Source organism: Cebidichthys violaceus, unplaced genomic scaffold (genome assembly GCF_023349555.1).
Source record: "Cebidichthys violaceus isolate CVI_PGR_0920_01 unplaced genomic scaffold, fCebVio1.0.p SCAF_4, whole genome shotgun sequence".
NCBI classification, from domain to species: Eukaryota; Metazoa; Chordata; class Actinopteri; order Perciformes; family Stichaeidae; genus Cebidichthys; species Cebidichthys violaceus.
In genome coordinates this window covers 4,760,292-4,777,050 of record NW_027176594.1, presented here as the reverse complement: position 1 = coordinate 4,777,050, position 16,759 = coordinate 4,760,292, and the positions used below count along the sequence as shown (strand labels likewise).

Here is a 16,759-nt window from a genome sequence, read left to right as displayed (position 1 = left end):
AACGTGTGAATCTGGAATGAGATCATTCAAAATCTTCTAATTATCAATCATTTCGATGTGGAGAAAGGAATCACTGCGGCATCTAAGGAAAACTAAGATACCTGGATAAAAAACTACAGCCCGTAAAAATCAACAATGAACTGTCCGATGTACTGGACAGTCAATGGTGTGTAAATATTGGCCTAAAAAGCATCAAGGCATACAGACACCTGGTAGGATTTGACAGCTGGTAGTCGTCTGTAGACAGATATTTTGATTTTATTGCATGTTTTATTTAGAATACTGTGTGCTTAGTTGTACAGTTATAAGGTTTCACAGCCTCCGTGACGTGTCTGTAAGAACTTTCCTTCTTTCTTAATCCAATGCAGTTGATTTAGGTTGTAAATGTAAGATGCAAATGCTGACTGTTAATCACAAGTAGTGACTTAGGCAACTTCTGCGTATGGTGATATCATAGACATTACATTACAGTCATTTAGCAGACGCTTTTATCCAAAGCGACTTACAAGAAGTGTATTCAACATAGGTATTCAAGAGAACTACTAGTCACCAGAAGTCATAAGTGCGTCTCCTTTTTTAAACAAGCATCTAAGAGCATGAAACAGAGCAAAAGTACAGTGCAGAAACAAACCAATACAATTACAATAAGTGCAACAAACTAATATGAATACAATAAGTGCTAAGTGGAAGGCTCAGGGTAGTACGTCTTGAAGAGGTGAGTTTTCCCTTAGTACATCCCCTTAGTAATAATAGCAAACTGTTATCAAGACTGTCAATGGCAACTTTCAGTCAATGAACAAATTATTCCATGCATAAAACATCTGGACAGGAATGTCAGTTTTAGCTTATTAAAAACCTGACAAATCAAAAAGCATCGATGCAAAATCATAATTCAATATTGGCAACAAAAAAAAAATCAATACTACTATAAACAGTCCTGCTCGCTGGTTTACAATAGCGGCCACAACATCTACTGTGTAAATACGGTATTTTCTGCTTGTGCCAGTCACGGATATTGTGTGCATTTGCGGTAAGTTAAACCTCTGTTTAAAATATGACAGATTACTCCCATTAATAATACTGACAAATGTATAAAAATGCATGATAAATTTCCCAAGCACATGGATGTGTGCATGGCATGAGTCACTCTAAATGGTTCTTGAAGTTATTGGACCCCTGACTTACTGTGAGGTGGCATTGATTCTGACTGGGTACATAAAACACAACATAAAAAGAGAGTGGACCTGTGCCACAGCACAGAGCCACAGATTAACTGGCTAATCACAAGGTGAGAAATACTCAAACCAGCAAACTGTTGTTCCCAGGACACTGGTTTGGACAATCAACTGGCCCTGGGTCAGCATCTTACTGGATGGTTTTTACTGTCAAACGCTCTGCCAAAGGTTTGGCTTTATTATGAACGACTTATTAACAGCTTGCAGTGTTTTTGGTAATGATGAGTCGTGCTTTTTTTTATTTTTATTCTGCTTTGCAAGTAGCCAGTAGAAATAAGATCTCATGTCTTTTTGTTGTCCTCATGTTGTCATAAGACATGTTGTCCTCTTGTCTTTGAAAGCAACGTTCAGTTCTCTATTGAATGAATAAGAAACAGATAATGTGACGGACAAAAAGAGCTACAATGACCATCTGTAGATCCCCATACTGTTAGCACTACCATTTTAAAAGTATTATATGTCAGAGCTAAAGTTTTATATGTCACATGGTTAGTCTCCCACTCATTGGGCATCGTTTATTGGTTTGTTGCTAAGTGAGTGGACATTTCCTGGTATAATTTTACAAAATAACATCTTTGGCAGCAAAAAGGAGAAAGGCATCGAAGAAAGAAATCCCAAAACAGATGAGTGTGTTGGGGTCTTTAACAGCATGGTGTCTGTGAGGGGTATTATTCCGCTGCATAAATCCAATCCAAGCATTTAAAACTGCTGACCAGGAATTTGTTAACATGGATTTGCATGTTGCATTTTTCTATTTTGTGCATTTCATTACATTACTAACATATTAGTGGAGTGTTTTTAGGCCTTTATGGTTTTAATTGCTCTAATGTTCCATTGCTTGTCGGCTAAAAACACAATACAATGGTGCTTTAATTTCAATATAGTACAAACGCAGTCTATCCAAAATTGGATATCATGAATCACAATATAACACATTTATTGTGGCTATCAGCCAGATGCCAAGTCTGTCTATAACCAGCCAAAACACAATCCTTTCATTTTTCAAAAAGCAGTAAGCCATTCAGCAAGATGCTGTTGAGATGGCATGTTTGTTTGTTTTTAGACCGATTGATTTACGGCATAGATTTAGAAACTCATGTAATACTGCTGCCGATTGTTCTTCATCTATAAGTATATATGCACATTAGTGGTGCAGCGGATCATAAAACTCACAGTTCGGATCACAGATCAGATCAGCCCAAAAGAATAAAGGGAGCAAATATAACTTTTAGAGATCCCTGATCCTGTCTTTTACATCTGATACTAACTGCAGATCGTTGATGATCCATATTGGCAGATACAGATCCCTTTGTTGTTTTGTTTGATTATAGCAGCTGCTCTATAAGGCTCCAGACTATTTATTTTTTTTGCCACCATCCCAAATATAATTTCAACCGCTCTGAAGTGTAAACCATCAAAAATTATAAATGTTGTCCTTATATTTATAGTCTTTTTTTTCTTCATAAAAACAATGATTAGGGAATAAAAGATTATAATTTTAGGTATAAAAACATAATTTTTTCAAGTCATTAGTAGTTTTAATGATTTATTATTACAGCTCATGTAAACAGGTCATAAATCATCTCTAATATCTATGTTGCTGTGAAAACAACTGTGTATTCAGGTTTCTCAGCAACACTACATTTTACGAGATTACCTGTGAACACATCATGATAACGTTATAATTTACCTTTGTTCAATGTTCATATTCATTGAACAGAGCCTGAACGCATCATAATGGAACTGAACGGAACCTTTGTTTGTTAGCTGTTAGTGTTGTTTACAATGTAACATTATCAGAGATCTGCAACTAGAAAAGCATAAATGATGATTTCCTGATTACGATAGTCAGTAAAACTTTATTGCACACTGTGATGGTTAACATTAAACCGTGTATTTAATCCGCGGTCCACACGCGTGCCGAACTGTGAGGGAGGATCCGTACAGATCAACACTGAGTCCGTTCTCACCACTAATACACATATAGGATACATTCCCAGTATCTTACATAGAAGAACTTGTGAATTGAATTTTTTTTATATAAATTGTTTGACAAATGCATTCATAAGTTGCTTGATAAATGCCAGTATATTGTCTGAACACTAGACACTCCAAACCAATCTTGATTCTGTGAGAAAGAGCTGTTAGAATTCATCAAGACTCAAGCCGTTCCCTCTCGTAGGAACAGGCATATGTGGGTGGCGTCCTTCTTTGTGAAACCGAATACAGGCAACACATGTAGCACATTTTAAAACACCACAGATCGTAGACAAAAACTTAAGTGTTTCTACTTGTGTGAAATATAAAAGACTCTGACACATGAGTGCTCACAACAACACAAAATGCCCAATGCTGGATTGCTTACCTAAAAAGGTATTTGTTATCATTACATTTTGATCGAGCTAACCAGATCAATGTGCTTCTGTGGTTGATTTTCGGGGTGTTGTGTTTAGTGTTTCCTACAGACTGGCATAGTAACAAATCCAGAAGAATCTAAAACAGTCATATTTTTTCCACAAATTCCTCTTCTCAAACACTGAGTAATTAGCATATGCCTGCAAACTGTTCGACTAATAGAACTCCCTTGCGTCTTTGCTTTCTATCAGGAAAAATTGTCTTGAACACGGCTCAGATTACCATTTCATGCGCTTTTGAAAACTACTAATTATGAGCCACTTGACATACTAGTCAGATCCCATCAATTTGTCTTCCGGTTGACAAAGTAACCTCATTCAACCACGACGTGGATGTCGCGCTGGCATTCTGAAGTAGACAGGGTACATTCTTTGGAACAAGTGCAAAAAGAACAGGCCATCACCCTGCTGCGTTGTTTTCTGGCATACTGAAGCTCCTCACAGAGGTGATTGTGTGTCTGTGGAAGAGAAGTGAGAGAAAGAGAGAGACAGAGAGAGAAAGAGAAAGAGAAAGAGAGAGAGAGAGAGAGAGAGAGAGAGAGAGAGAGAGAGAGAGAAAGAGAGAGAGAGAGGGTGGAAGGTGGGAGTGTGTACAGCGTCCATGTATTGTTTGTAAATCACCCTACTGGCAAAAGGGAACCATCGGCTCTATAGCAGCCAGTCCACCCAGGGATACAAAGCGAGGTCCGGTGGGAGGTGGGGGTAGAGTGAGAGGTAATTCTATATGTGCATGCATGTATGTAAGGGGACAGTGTGTTACAGCGATGGAGGCAGTGTCTATTAGAGACACTTGGAATGGGTGGCGAGGGAGAATGAGCAGAGGAGCGAGGAAGACGAAAGAGGGAGGGAATCTGGAGAATTGAAGGGGGGAGGGGGGAAAGATGCCTTTTTTTTTATGGTGGTATTGCTTTGACGGCTGCTTGGCAGAGGCGCCCGAGGCAGTGCCTGCTTGGATTTTAGCCTGTCACTTAGGACAGGGACACTAATCAGGATTGGTCCCGGTCCCTACCCCAGGAAAGGGGGAGCACTTTCAGGCCATTATTTAAAAAAAAAAAAAAAAAAGGAAAAAGAAGGAGCAAGAGAGAGGGAGAAGAATTGCGGTGGCACAGCAGGAAATGCTAACCGCTAACCTCATTTACATGCAGGTCCAGGGAGAATGGGGGGGGGAGCTTATTCCGTTTCCAATCTCCATGTTAAATGCTGGCCAGGGCAGCTGATGGGAACGAAAGGCATTGTTCGCCCCATGCTGCTCTCCGTTACACCAATACCTGCCTCGCTTTCTTCAAGGTATAAAAAGCCATTTCCTCAGTCATTTTAACCCCCACTCCCCCCCCCACCTGATATCTATATGAACTTGACACGCGATGTATGCGGCTGTTTAGCTCGTTCAGCCTGTGTACTGCTGCAGCCAGCCCTCATTGGTCTGTCTGTTCTGTCATAACCAGGTTGTGACCCGAGGCTGTCGCATTCAAAGCCATCCTTCACCCACCGAGTCTGTTCTGTGGCATAATGATTGCTATGACAACCATCACTTAAAGCCACGGGTAGGTGGAGGAGAGATGTCAGCTCCTCGTCTACTCTTCTGATGATCTCATCTCTGGCTGGCAGGTACAACAAGGTCAAACCACTGAAAACTGGAAAAGTGGCTGCTTTGCTACATGCAAATGACAGAAACCCGAGTTTCCAAACAATTACACTGCCCTGTCCAAATCGACATGGGGGCTAAGCTCTGAGAACCACAAGGTGGGGTGGGGGATAAAAATAAAAAAATAAATCAGGGGAGTCAGAGAGAATGAGATGTAGAGGGAGGGATGGCTGTCTTTGGCGAGCTATGAGCACAAAGTCTGGCTGTGCGTGCCAAATGAGGTTTTTAAACGGTTTTTCTGGGAGGATTTGTTCTAATCTAGAAAACCTTCTGGAGGAAGTGCAAATACATCTGCCGCTGACCACTCCCCTGTAGAGTACGAGGGATTAATGACATGGCAATCTGAACCAACATGGCCCCCATTCAAAATACTCGTGGGGAGTGGGAACACACGGGCATCGGATTCAGTTGATTTTTAGAATAGCTCGCTACCTACAACCATTCATTCATGATCTCAGTCTGTTAATTTGTCCAATTTGCCACTACATATGGTTGTGGTGCTTACAGGCTTCATCAACTACAAGGCTCCTCACTCAGAGTGAAATATCCAGTGATTAGCTAATCTCATTAGCATCACAAGGACGAAACCAAGTGACCAAATGCCCTTGGTAAACAATGACAATAAAGGATGAGACCTGAGTCACATTGTTCCTTTTAATGCGCCGGGAGATGCTACGACCACATTGTGCAAATGGGGAAGCCTCCTCTACGACACTGAATTAGTCAAGACGCTCACCTGCATTTTCAGCGTCATAAATAACCTCACACAGCACTGACAATGGCTTTCTCCGAGATGACATCACATCAATGATTTTAACTTCTCCGGATTTTTGTCCCGGAGCCAAACACTTCCACTCTCCTATTAGAGGTGATATATTGTTTCCCTAGAGAGCTGTCACTGCCTTATGGTCCTACTATCCTGTGTCTGTAACAGACCCCACCCCCCCAGCCCCCCTCTGTACTTTTAATCTCCCTATAAAACTGATCCTACTTCCCCAAAAAGCTGCAGACACACAGCTGTTAGCGCGGCTAGTTAAAGACATTAGCCTGTGCTTTGCTCTTGACGGCCGAAATGTGCAATGTGGAAACACTTCCACACCAAGAGGAGAGAGGTGTTAGCCCGGCTAGTGCACTACAGGCTAACTGGAGCCAGGCGGTGCTTGAGAGAGCGAGAGAGAGAGAGAGAGAGAGAGAGAGAGAGAGAGAGAGAGAGAGAGAGAGAGAGAGAGAGAGAGAGAGAATCTGTGTGCATGTGCGTGTGTGTGTGTGTGTGTGTAAAAAGGCCTTCTGCCCTACTCTACCCACACAGGAAGTGAGGTCATCTCATAGCACTGCGCTGTGCAGAGAGCATTCAGCGAAGGCGACAAAGATCAACGAGTTGGCCAAAAGCCATTTTAATTTTGCCCCCTAGCAAAATACGCATACTCTGATGAACTACACTAGATTACTACATTTCTTTATGGACAGTTAACATACAATATTGTATAGAAGCAGTAGGTTTGTCGGGACAGTCAAAAGGCAATAATCATAGCAGAATCCATAGCCAGAAAAATACTTAAATCAGATGCCACCGTATGCTAAAAACTAAGAATTTCACGCACTAGTTAAAGATGCACCACATGCTCCAAAAAACTCCTCACAGCCCACAGGCGACGGTCTTTCCATCACAATTTAGGAAGTACTTTATCTCTGTACAATGCAAATTTTTGTGTCTTTCTAGGAGTGAAACGTGAGACAGAGTCCAACAATAAATCACATCCCTGTTTAGAGCGGGCGTCTGGCACGACTGGCCGGCTTCAGCTCCCCAGACCACTACCTCCTCCTCCTCCACCACCGCCTCCTCCTCCTCCTCCTCTCCTCTCATGCTCTCCATCCCTCATGCCTGTTAAAGGCTTGTCCTGCAGGGCCTGGATGCACTTGTGTGGTACAACAACAGAGAAACCGCCCAAAGCTCTTAACAGCTCTTCCTCTCCACTTCCTCCCTCCCTCCATCTCCACTGCTACCACCACCACCAGCTCCTCTCTCCCTCTCCACTCTGCTCTGTCTTTCCCAGCTGCACCGGCGAGCTGTTCCGTATGAACTGCTGCCAGCTGAAAGCCTGCTACTCCTGTGAGATTGCTATTACTCAGTGCAAGCAGGGCTCTGCGTAGCCAAAGGGCTGCTCTCCGAGCTGTAGATCTCCATGTTGTGACTTGTCAACACGGGGAAAAATCGTTACCAAGGCTGAGGCACTTCCATTCCACACAGAGGGGGATCTGATTGAGACCAGGCAGACAGGCAGGTACTGTACTGGAGGTATCAGGACCAACACGGCTACCTGGCTCTGTGCTGCAGAGGATTTTCTGCTCAGAAAATGCACTTTGAAACAACAAACACATCTGAAGAAAGAAATACATTTCCACAGTGAATTTTAACTTAAGTCATTGTTATCAAAGTAAATAACTTGCAGCCATATGCTGAACAAGATAAATCACAATTTCATCTGAGATTCAAGATTTTGAAAGTTGACTATTTTAGTTTTTTTATGTTACAATTTGAACTAAACTGTGGAGTAGAGTACCAAAATTTACTTTTTAAAAGATGCAAGCAGACAACTAATAAAACTAGAAAGAGCAAGTATTCTAATGTTTTCTCTACCATCACTGGTAAATGCAGTGAGGATGTTTTTAGTACTTTTTATTATTATTTCAAATAACTTAGCTGCATCACTGTTTACAGCTGTATGCCTACACACAAAAACAGCACAACATGAAGCCATAAGTCTGGCAAAAGTTGATAAAAGAAGTAAACTACACCCAGGCATTCAGTAGCTACTTTTGTTTGACAGCTTTTGATAACCGGTGCTACAAACCCTTTTCAGTTGGTATTCAGAAACTATTGTGATTAAATATATAGCCCTAGGTAAACAAAACCTGTCTGTCAAACTCCCACTGTACACATATAAACATCATTTTGGCACATAATGAATATTTAACAATCAAATAAATTGTAAAAAATGTAAAAGCTTGAAGCACAAGATTATTCTTCTCTCAATAAAGATGCTTCGTCAATTATTTGTTGCTTTGCCATTAAATGTGAGCAACCTAAAACTCGGGGTGAGTTGCTTTAGACTAGCCTCTGACATAGCCTCTGACATGTAAACACTTCACAGGCTCTTCTACTGAAAACACAATTGTTGATCCTTCTAGTGAACTAGAACATTTGTAAGAGCAACAATTTAGGAGTACAAGTCAAATCCATTTTATTTATAAAGCCCAATATCACAAATAACTTGGGTAAAACAAGGTAGACACAGACTTACTGAGGCTAAAGTCCTGAACAGAACAACAATTTTTATATATATATATATATATATATATATATATATATATATATATACACACACACACACACACTGTTATCACCCTGACAAACACTATGCCCAGAAACAACACAGTTGTGAATCTTTAAACTTATAGTCTTCACATAAAAATCCAATTTGACTGACATTATTATGCCATTACTTTTGAGCTGAGAGTTATTAGAGGCTAGGAAGTTGTTTTGGGCTTTGACATCTCTAGAGGGGGGCTTTAAATACAAAGTGGATGCACAACAATTACCAGACACAAAGTTTGCTCGACATCAGCGCTATATTCTCTGTGCTATTGTAAAGACTAGGAAAGTGGCCTTGAATTCCTGAATGGGCGGTAAAAATCTGGCTAGGGTGAAATAAAAACGGGTAGAGTCTCCTTTAACAGCTATGTTCAATGTAATGATGAACAAAGTACCGGACACTTTAGTCAACTTAACCAACACTTAACAAAAGTTGTAGTGATACTCACCACCATACAAGGATCTTCTCCGATATTCAATTTTAAATTTCAGGCATTAGCCTAGTTCTACAGTGACACTACAAGGTGCTATGTGAGAATAAATGGGCACTCAAATTCAAATGAATTATTCAACGGCAATGTGAAAGAGGCAATTCTGAGAAAACCTCTATTACGCGTTATTCTTGGGTAACATACCCAGAGCTTTGATGATGAAGTGACATTTATTTAATGTAATTAAGTTGAATTAACTATGAAATGTATCCGACTGAGATCATGAGCGCTCATCGGCCTGGCCAGTTGTTTAAAGTAGCGAATGAGGTTAACGTTTGTGTATAAGATCCACACCCTGAGGCTGAGCCAGGCCCGTTAAACCTCATCCAACTACCTGTTTATTCACATCAGGGTTTTCATTCACCATCAAGCAAAAAACACAAAGGACAAGAGTCCAGTTTGGCCACTGAATGTTCAATGAGAGCAGGTTTCTCTGCTCTGTTAGTGTGTATCCACCACCTTTCCCCTGCCCTTTAATTCATTTCTAAGTTAAAGCCTGTGTATCATTATTCGCTTGAGCTCCACTCGCCCGACACCGCCAGAGCACCCAGGCCCCATCAACTTAAAGGGGGGGGGGGGGGGGGGGACAGGATTCTTGGCAGAAAGTCCCCACAAATTTTATGCCAAGAGCGAAATGGAAACCTCCTCTAATTTTCCTCTCCCCTTAATCCAATGTTTTTCAAGCCCCAGCCCCACCAAGGTCATTATAATCATAGCAAGTGGAAGGGAGCCAGTGACCCGCCATTACAGTCAGGTACAGAGCCACCCAGTGAGGAGGAGCCCATATCTGTCTGGAAATGTTAGAAATCTCTCCATCTCAAATGTAGATGACCAGGAGGGGAGGGGAGGGGAGGAGGGGGGGGGGGGGTAAGCAGAATACAAATGTCCCGCCCCCAATACACTTAAGGTTGTGATCCTTATGATATGGACTCCCTCTCAGTCTATATATGTTTAACATATCACCAATTCACTTCTAAAGACTTCTGAGGAGAAGAATGATTACTGGTTGAGGTTAAGGGAACATAGGCTATAATATCAACATAATATACCAAAACAGCACGGAATATTTAGGCCTATTCTGACCTATTTAATGTCATTTTTTAAATCACACAGGTCACAAACACAAAACAGTAAACCTTACACGCATTTCCAATAACCCTAACTTTAAAGAGTGAGTAATAAGGCAGTAAAAATTACACAAACAATAACACGCTGCAAGGTCATAAAGAATGGCAGTTTTCATTGTGGCACCAAAGGTCATGTTTACTTGTCAGAGTGAAGGCGCCATACTGTACCGTGACCTCCATAGCACACACACATACACCGTTCACTTTTGCATGTGTGTGCCGTGCACACACACACACACACACACACACACACACACACACACACACACTTAAGGAATAGTCTCCTCTCACAAGCTGTGCCACAGATAATAGGACAGTGCACACACACTGGGCTACACAACCCATATATCTGGGTCTGTGCTAAGATAAAGCACCTCCAGCATTAAAGCCAGTGTATTAGCTTGCCCTTTTTCACCACAGATGAAGAGATTTGGAGCTCGATATTGTGCTCGTTGGCTGGCACACCACCAGGGTGTTGTTGGCTGAATAATGAAAACACACAGACTGACGGCAAATGGCATGAGGTGACACTTCCATTCTAGAGTGGGAAGATCCGAAACAAAGCGCAAAAAGCTTCTGACAAATTCATACTTTCCTGTGACAGTTTGTTGACTGAGGAAAACAACTCCTAAATCAGAAAAAGGGCTTTCATTTCAACCCAGGAACACGAGCGCAGCAGCGCTCCAGTACAGTGCCTACACAGGAGGACATGGTTTCAGATACGTGGGGGAAGGCTATTTTCACTCCAGACCAATTACAAAGCAGATTAATTGAAAGGTTGACACGAGCCATCTTTGGTCTTCTTGCCTAAATGACAGAAAATATTGGGCAGAAAATCTGAAATCATCTCTGAAAGATGCACAGCCGGAATTTTGTGTACCAGGAATTGAGAGTGGACAGTTACATGTTAACAGATTAACACTTGTGATTCAAATTCTGTAAAGAATCTGATAAAAAACACCATTATTTCGTTACATTGTCATTATTAAGCGGATGTATAACTGCAACCATATTTTTCAGCTTCAGCCACCAAACGCTGATGCCACTTTGAGAAGTTAGTGTTAAGCCCTGCAACACAATGACTCACTCCAACTAACTGAGACACTTTCTTTTCTTATTTGGAAGAAAAATGTACAGCTTATCAAAGAATCAGTGAGCCATACTGTACTCTGTACTGTATTCTGCATCTAATCATAAACAAGTGTATGAATGTCAACAAGGGAAATTCAGGTACTGAAAACTGCATGTACTGCATGATTACACTGCACTCTCAATACACTTCATGAAACACATATTTTGGTAACTGATGAGGAAAACATATTCTGTGGACGAGTTCTCTAAATGATGACTGTCTTCTGCTGTTTCTAGTAAAAAAGCTGCAACAGTGGGTCATATATATATATATATATATATATATATATATATATATATATATATACTATATATATATATATATATATATATATATACTATATATATACTATATATATATATATATATATATATATATATATATACACACTATATATATATAACCCTGTTCTGTGCAGTTCAACCACAAAGCTTAGATTCTCCTTATGCTGCATATCACTGTCCAAATCTCCCTGTCACTCAGTTACACACACACACAGACAGAGATACACACACACACACACACACACACACACACACACACACACACACACACACACACACACACACACACACACACACACAGATACAAACACACTCACCACTGTCACCCAGTCTCCACCTCAAAGCCAACCCATGCTATTTCCCAAGTTCAACCCTCGGTCAAACACCTGAGCAGTAGATCAGTGAACATTACCACAAAACAAACAGCATTTGTGTATGTGTATGTATATATATATTGTGTGAAGCTACGGGGATAATAACTCCATACTGTACATTTGATTTAATGTGCCAGACATATTAAACTGTGACAGGTGCAGCAGGAACTCATGCATTACTTGAAACCCTTTGAAATTAAACAAAAAGCGATGTAAGATAAACTGAGTAAGAGACAACTTAGTGCCTGTATTTTTTGTCATGGTGGCTGGCTGTGATGAACAGCTGGCATGGTCTGACATTTAAGAAATGAAGAAGATAGTGTCATAATATAAATGTATCAAAATTTAAAAGATGAATCACCCAATTATTCACTATATTTGCATACCAATGTGACTAATTGAGCTGTTTGCTTACGCGTGTATTGAGCAGGGAAATGTCACTATCGGACAATTCCTTTAACGATCGTTGTCATTGCCCACTACACCGTCTGAGCGATCCTCTAGTGGCCGCTGTGTGCTATCGCAGCGTTTCATTATCTGGACTGATAAAGCACAATACGAACATCCAAAGATACGGAGGGTCAAATGTACAAAAGTGAATCAACCTCCACCCAAACATCGACTACACGGGATTGATAGGTTTCTGCTGCGGCACGGCGTTTGTTTCAAGCAACGTAGTATAGAAGCATAAACTGTCGTTTCCCTTTTTATAACTGCGTTATTGATCGTAGTCTGTCTGCAATGAATGGCTGCAAAGGGAAGGGGGAAAAACCCTGAACTTCAGGTGACCGACCATGGCTCTGACATAGCCTGCATGCAGACTGGGAGGGGTAGAGGGAACAAATATATATATATATATCGAGCTTAAGGTTAGGGGGAAGAAGAAGAAGAAGAAGAAAAACAAATCTCTACACACTTTTTAAAAGTCGACGACAAACAAGCGCGAACAAATTCGGTTCTGCGATTTTGGAAGCAGCAAAAAACTATGAGGCGAAAGTTGCACCTTTATCGCCGAGGAAATGAAGTTTACCGAGCGTTGCTAGATAGCGCTATTGCTAACTAGGAACACTAGGATACGGGGAGCCAGACTCTGGCTTGTCTGATCCGACTGACCCTTCATTTTATTGCGGCCAGACTCCCAGATCCTCCCCTTTCTTACCCGAAAAGCGACATAGCAGAGTGGCGAACACATTACGGGAAAAACGCTCGGCCATTATTGCTCCACACACAACCGACACACATGCCCACTGACCGCAACCTTTAGCGGAACCGGACCTCTATCGATTGTACTCTTTAATAAAGCCACGTATCGTTTATCCACTCACTGCCTAGCTACCGTTACCCATCGCCAACAACATGGCTGCCTCGCTCGGACCTAAAAAAGGGAGAAATAACCTACGCCGTGTCTTTTGTCTGTTTCACCTCTTTAACCCTAAACTACTGCGCAAAACATACCGGAGAGCCGTTACTAAAAAATGTGAACAAATCGAGTGAAGGACTTACGTGAAGGCAGGCGCTTGGGTTGCTCCTGCTTCCTCCTTGGCATTTTCCCCCGTTTTTAATCACATTCTCGTCCTTGTTTAGGGATAAGAAGAAAAAAGGTTTTTCCCATTGAGACTGGAGGCGCCAGTGATGGCAGGGACTTGGTCGTGCACCTGGCTTTGCTCGGTTTAAAGTGTATTGTTGGGGGGGAATGGGAACACAGGCGGAGGAGGTGCCGCTGTTGTTGTTGCCGTGTCTTGACTATGGCTGCTCTCGGTGCAAGTGTGTCTCCGAGCCCCTAACTAACACTAATGCAGGGATCAAAGGGCAGCAACAGCAGAGCAGCCACATGCACGCACACACGCGCGCGCACACACACATACAGTCACTCACACACACACACACACACACACACACACACACACACTCACACACTCCAACACGCTCTTTGCGCGCACACGCACACATTCGAGGAGCTCGCCCCCGAGAGCAGCGGACGGACAAGGTGCCCCCAAGCTTTCAGGGTGTATTGCTGAAAAGAAAATGTATTTGGAAAAAAAAAAAAAGCAAAGAGGGTATAAATCAGCAGAGAGAGACCACACTGATCGAGTCGAATTACATTAACGGAATCTATTTAATTAACTTCAAAAATAATGTAATAGTGAGTGACGATAATAATGTATGCAGTAATGCGAATGATACAAATGTGGATGTACACGTCAATTTAGACGCTGTGAATACATAACGCAGAGGCATGTTAAACGTGCATTTAGCTTGCTTTAGCGAAACAGACAATAACCCACTATAACCAAACGTGTATCTTAATTGAAGATAAGAATCCCAATTGCAGCAAGGTAAAAAAAATGTATGCTGAAAATGAATTTTTGTAGGCTAATGTTGACTGGATGACATTTTTACACCCTGATTTTGCAAAGTTACATACAAAAGATGGTGCTATGTAATTTAATGTTACTATAGTGTAACTATATTAGTATTATTATACTAAATCCACAGTATTTATATACTTAAAGAGGAGGATATTTCAAGCCTTTGGCTTTTTACATCCACTCTTTCCACAGAAAAGTTTCTATTAGGCTGCCATTTCACCATGATTGCTAAACTATAAAAAGTTGCATAAGGAAAAACAACAAAGTGCTTCAACTGTTGATTGACTAATAACAAAAACACAATCATGATCAAACATCCTATGTTTTAATTTGGTTCATGTCTGTCATCACCTCCTCCTACCCCTGCTTCTCACACACAGGCTTCATACATGTCAAGCTGCTAATTTAAAAACTGCCTGCTGAGTTAGACCTACAATTTGTCTATTAAAAGAACAGTAATAAAAAAAAGTATATTGTGTGGGAACCAGCATCAAATCAGGTGGGGGACAATAACAGGTGTCAGTGTCAGAAAAATGTCCAGCAATTATCAAAAACCCAATGTAGTCATCTCCACATCAAAGTTGAGAGACCAAAACTGGCCAGAGCTGAATCCTCCTCCCTCTCAGCTGGGTGTTGGGGCTTTTTCACAGCGCAGGCTGTCCCCCACTCCCTGCTGTTGGACTCCTCCAGGCTGCGTTCTGTTGGCCTGCCGCGTTCTTTCACACCTCGGCCGTGTGTGAGGAGAGCTGTGTCTTCATCCCTCCATCCTTCCATCCTCCAGTCCTCCTCCTGCCATGCCTTCCACCCACCCCCAGCGGAGGCGCAGGAGGCTCGTTACCGTGGCAATTAGTGAAATGCCTAAATTAGCCCTCTTGGCTGTCCACAGGTGACAAAGACACTTTGCATTTCTGCTAATTAGGAAACAGAACAACATGATTAAATGGGGCCTATCAGGAGGAGAGTGGACAAACATGTTCCACAAATAGAAAAGGAGTAATATTTTATTGCATCTCCTGCATGAAATGATTAAGACATCCCATTAGGTTTTTCATTTGTGGAGAACATGTTAGTTTGTGATACTGCATATTATAAGGGTTTACATTACAATCTAAATAGTGTGAACGTGTTTGTCTAGACAGCTGTGCTTCTCACCTTCATCTGCAGATGGATGGTCCATGGACAGGTGCTCTGACCAAAGACTGGATGAGCTGCTACAAGGGAAAGGTTAAATCCTTTTTGGGTTTTGCCTTTCTTGCACATTGTCTTTTTTTTATGTCAGCACAAAATATGCATATGGCAAGACCTCGAGATGATTTCTCTAAGTACTCAGGGGAAAAGTACTTAGATATCTACTATAGTTCTGCTGGTACAACATTCAACTTAGACAAAGAGTTTATAATGAAACAGTTTGTCAAACATACATGTGTTTGTGAAGTTATGTTGGTGCACAGATAAGCTAGAAATAAGATGAACAAAAATGTGACTATGAGAGCATACATAAACATTTTCTGGTTCAGATCAGTAACCATGTCTATAAAATGCAGTGCAGTGGGAACAATATTTGTAATATCCCACTAAATCTTTGCAATGCAGCAGCTCTGGTTTGCACATCTTGATGAAATAACAGATGAATGTCGTTGTTCTGTGGGTCTCTAGATTTCTGAGTGAAATTTATGCAGACAGATTTCGTATTAACAATCCCAGGGAAGCAGAAATTGTTCTGCTGGACGACTTAATCAGTGCTAAATCTTGATCTGTGTATCCAGCCTTTGCTTATTACACCACATTAGTGGTAATTAATGGTTGCAAACTCCATGTAATATCAAACTTCATTCACCAGACTTATTTCAGATGCAAATCTTAAACTTCTGCACGGTGCCATCATTTCAAACAGTTTCATAAACAGAAAATAATCTATACTAGACTATAAGTGTATGTCTTGATGGTGTTTTTGTCCCCATTTGAGTTTGGTCACCACAGGGAGGTCACAGCCTGTTCTCTGACCCTGACAATGCCAGGCAGCTGAGGTAATGCTGGCACCAGGGCAGTCTGCTGATAGTAGGCAGCACTGCCATGACCTCACCCGGGGTTGAACCTAAAGGTCATTTCTCATTGCTCCGGGGAAGAGTGCTCCAGCTATATTACCAGTGACAGCGCTCAAGTTTCCCAGCTGGAACACTTTACACTATACGCTAATTCAAAATGTCTTTCACTGCAAACCCCCTAAAGAATAACACAATTAGTGCTGTTCATATGTGTCTGTTTTTCTAATGAAGTGAAGATGTAGAATATACTCACGTTCAGTTACAATGGTT

General features: G+C 41.4%; 1 protein-coding gene across 1 annotated transcript in view; it reads right to left on the bottom strand.

Annotated features, from left to right (window-relative positions):
• Positions 1–14,072, bottom strand: part of znf827 (zinc finger protein 827) — a 65,696-nt gene extending 51,624 nt beyond the window's left edge. The window contains 1 exon segment of the mRNA XM_068726620.1: positions 13,579–14,072. Within this exon segment, the coding sequence (XP_068582721.1) occupies positions 13,579–13,621 (43 nt within the window). The 5' untranslated portion in view covers positions 13,622–14,072.
• Positions 14,073–16,759: the final 2,687 nt, after the last annotated feature.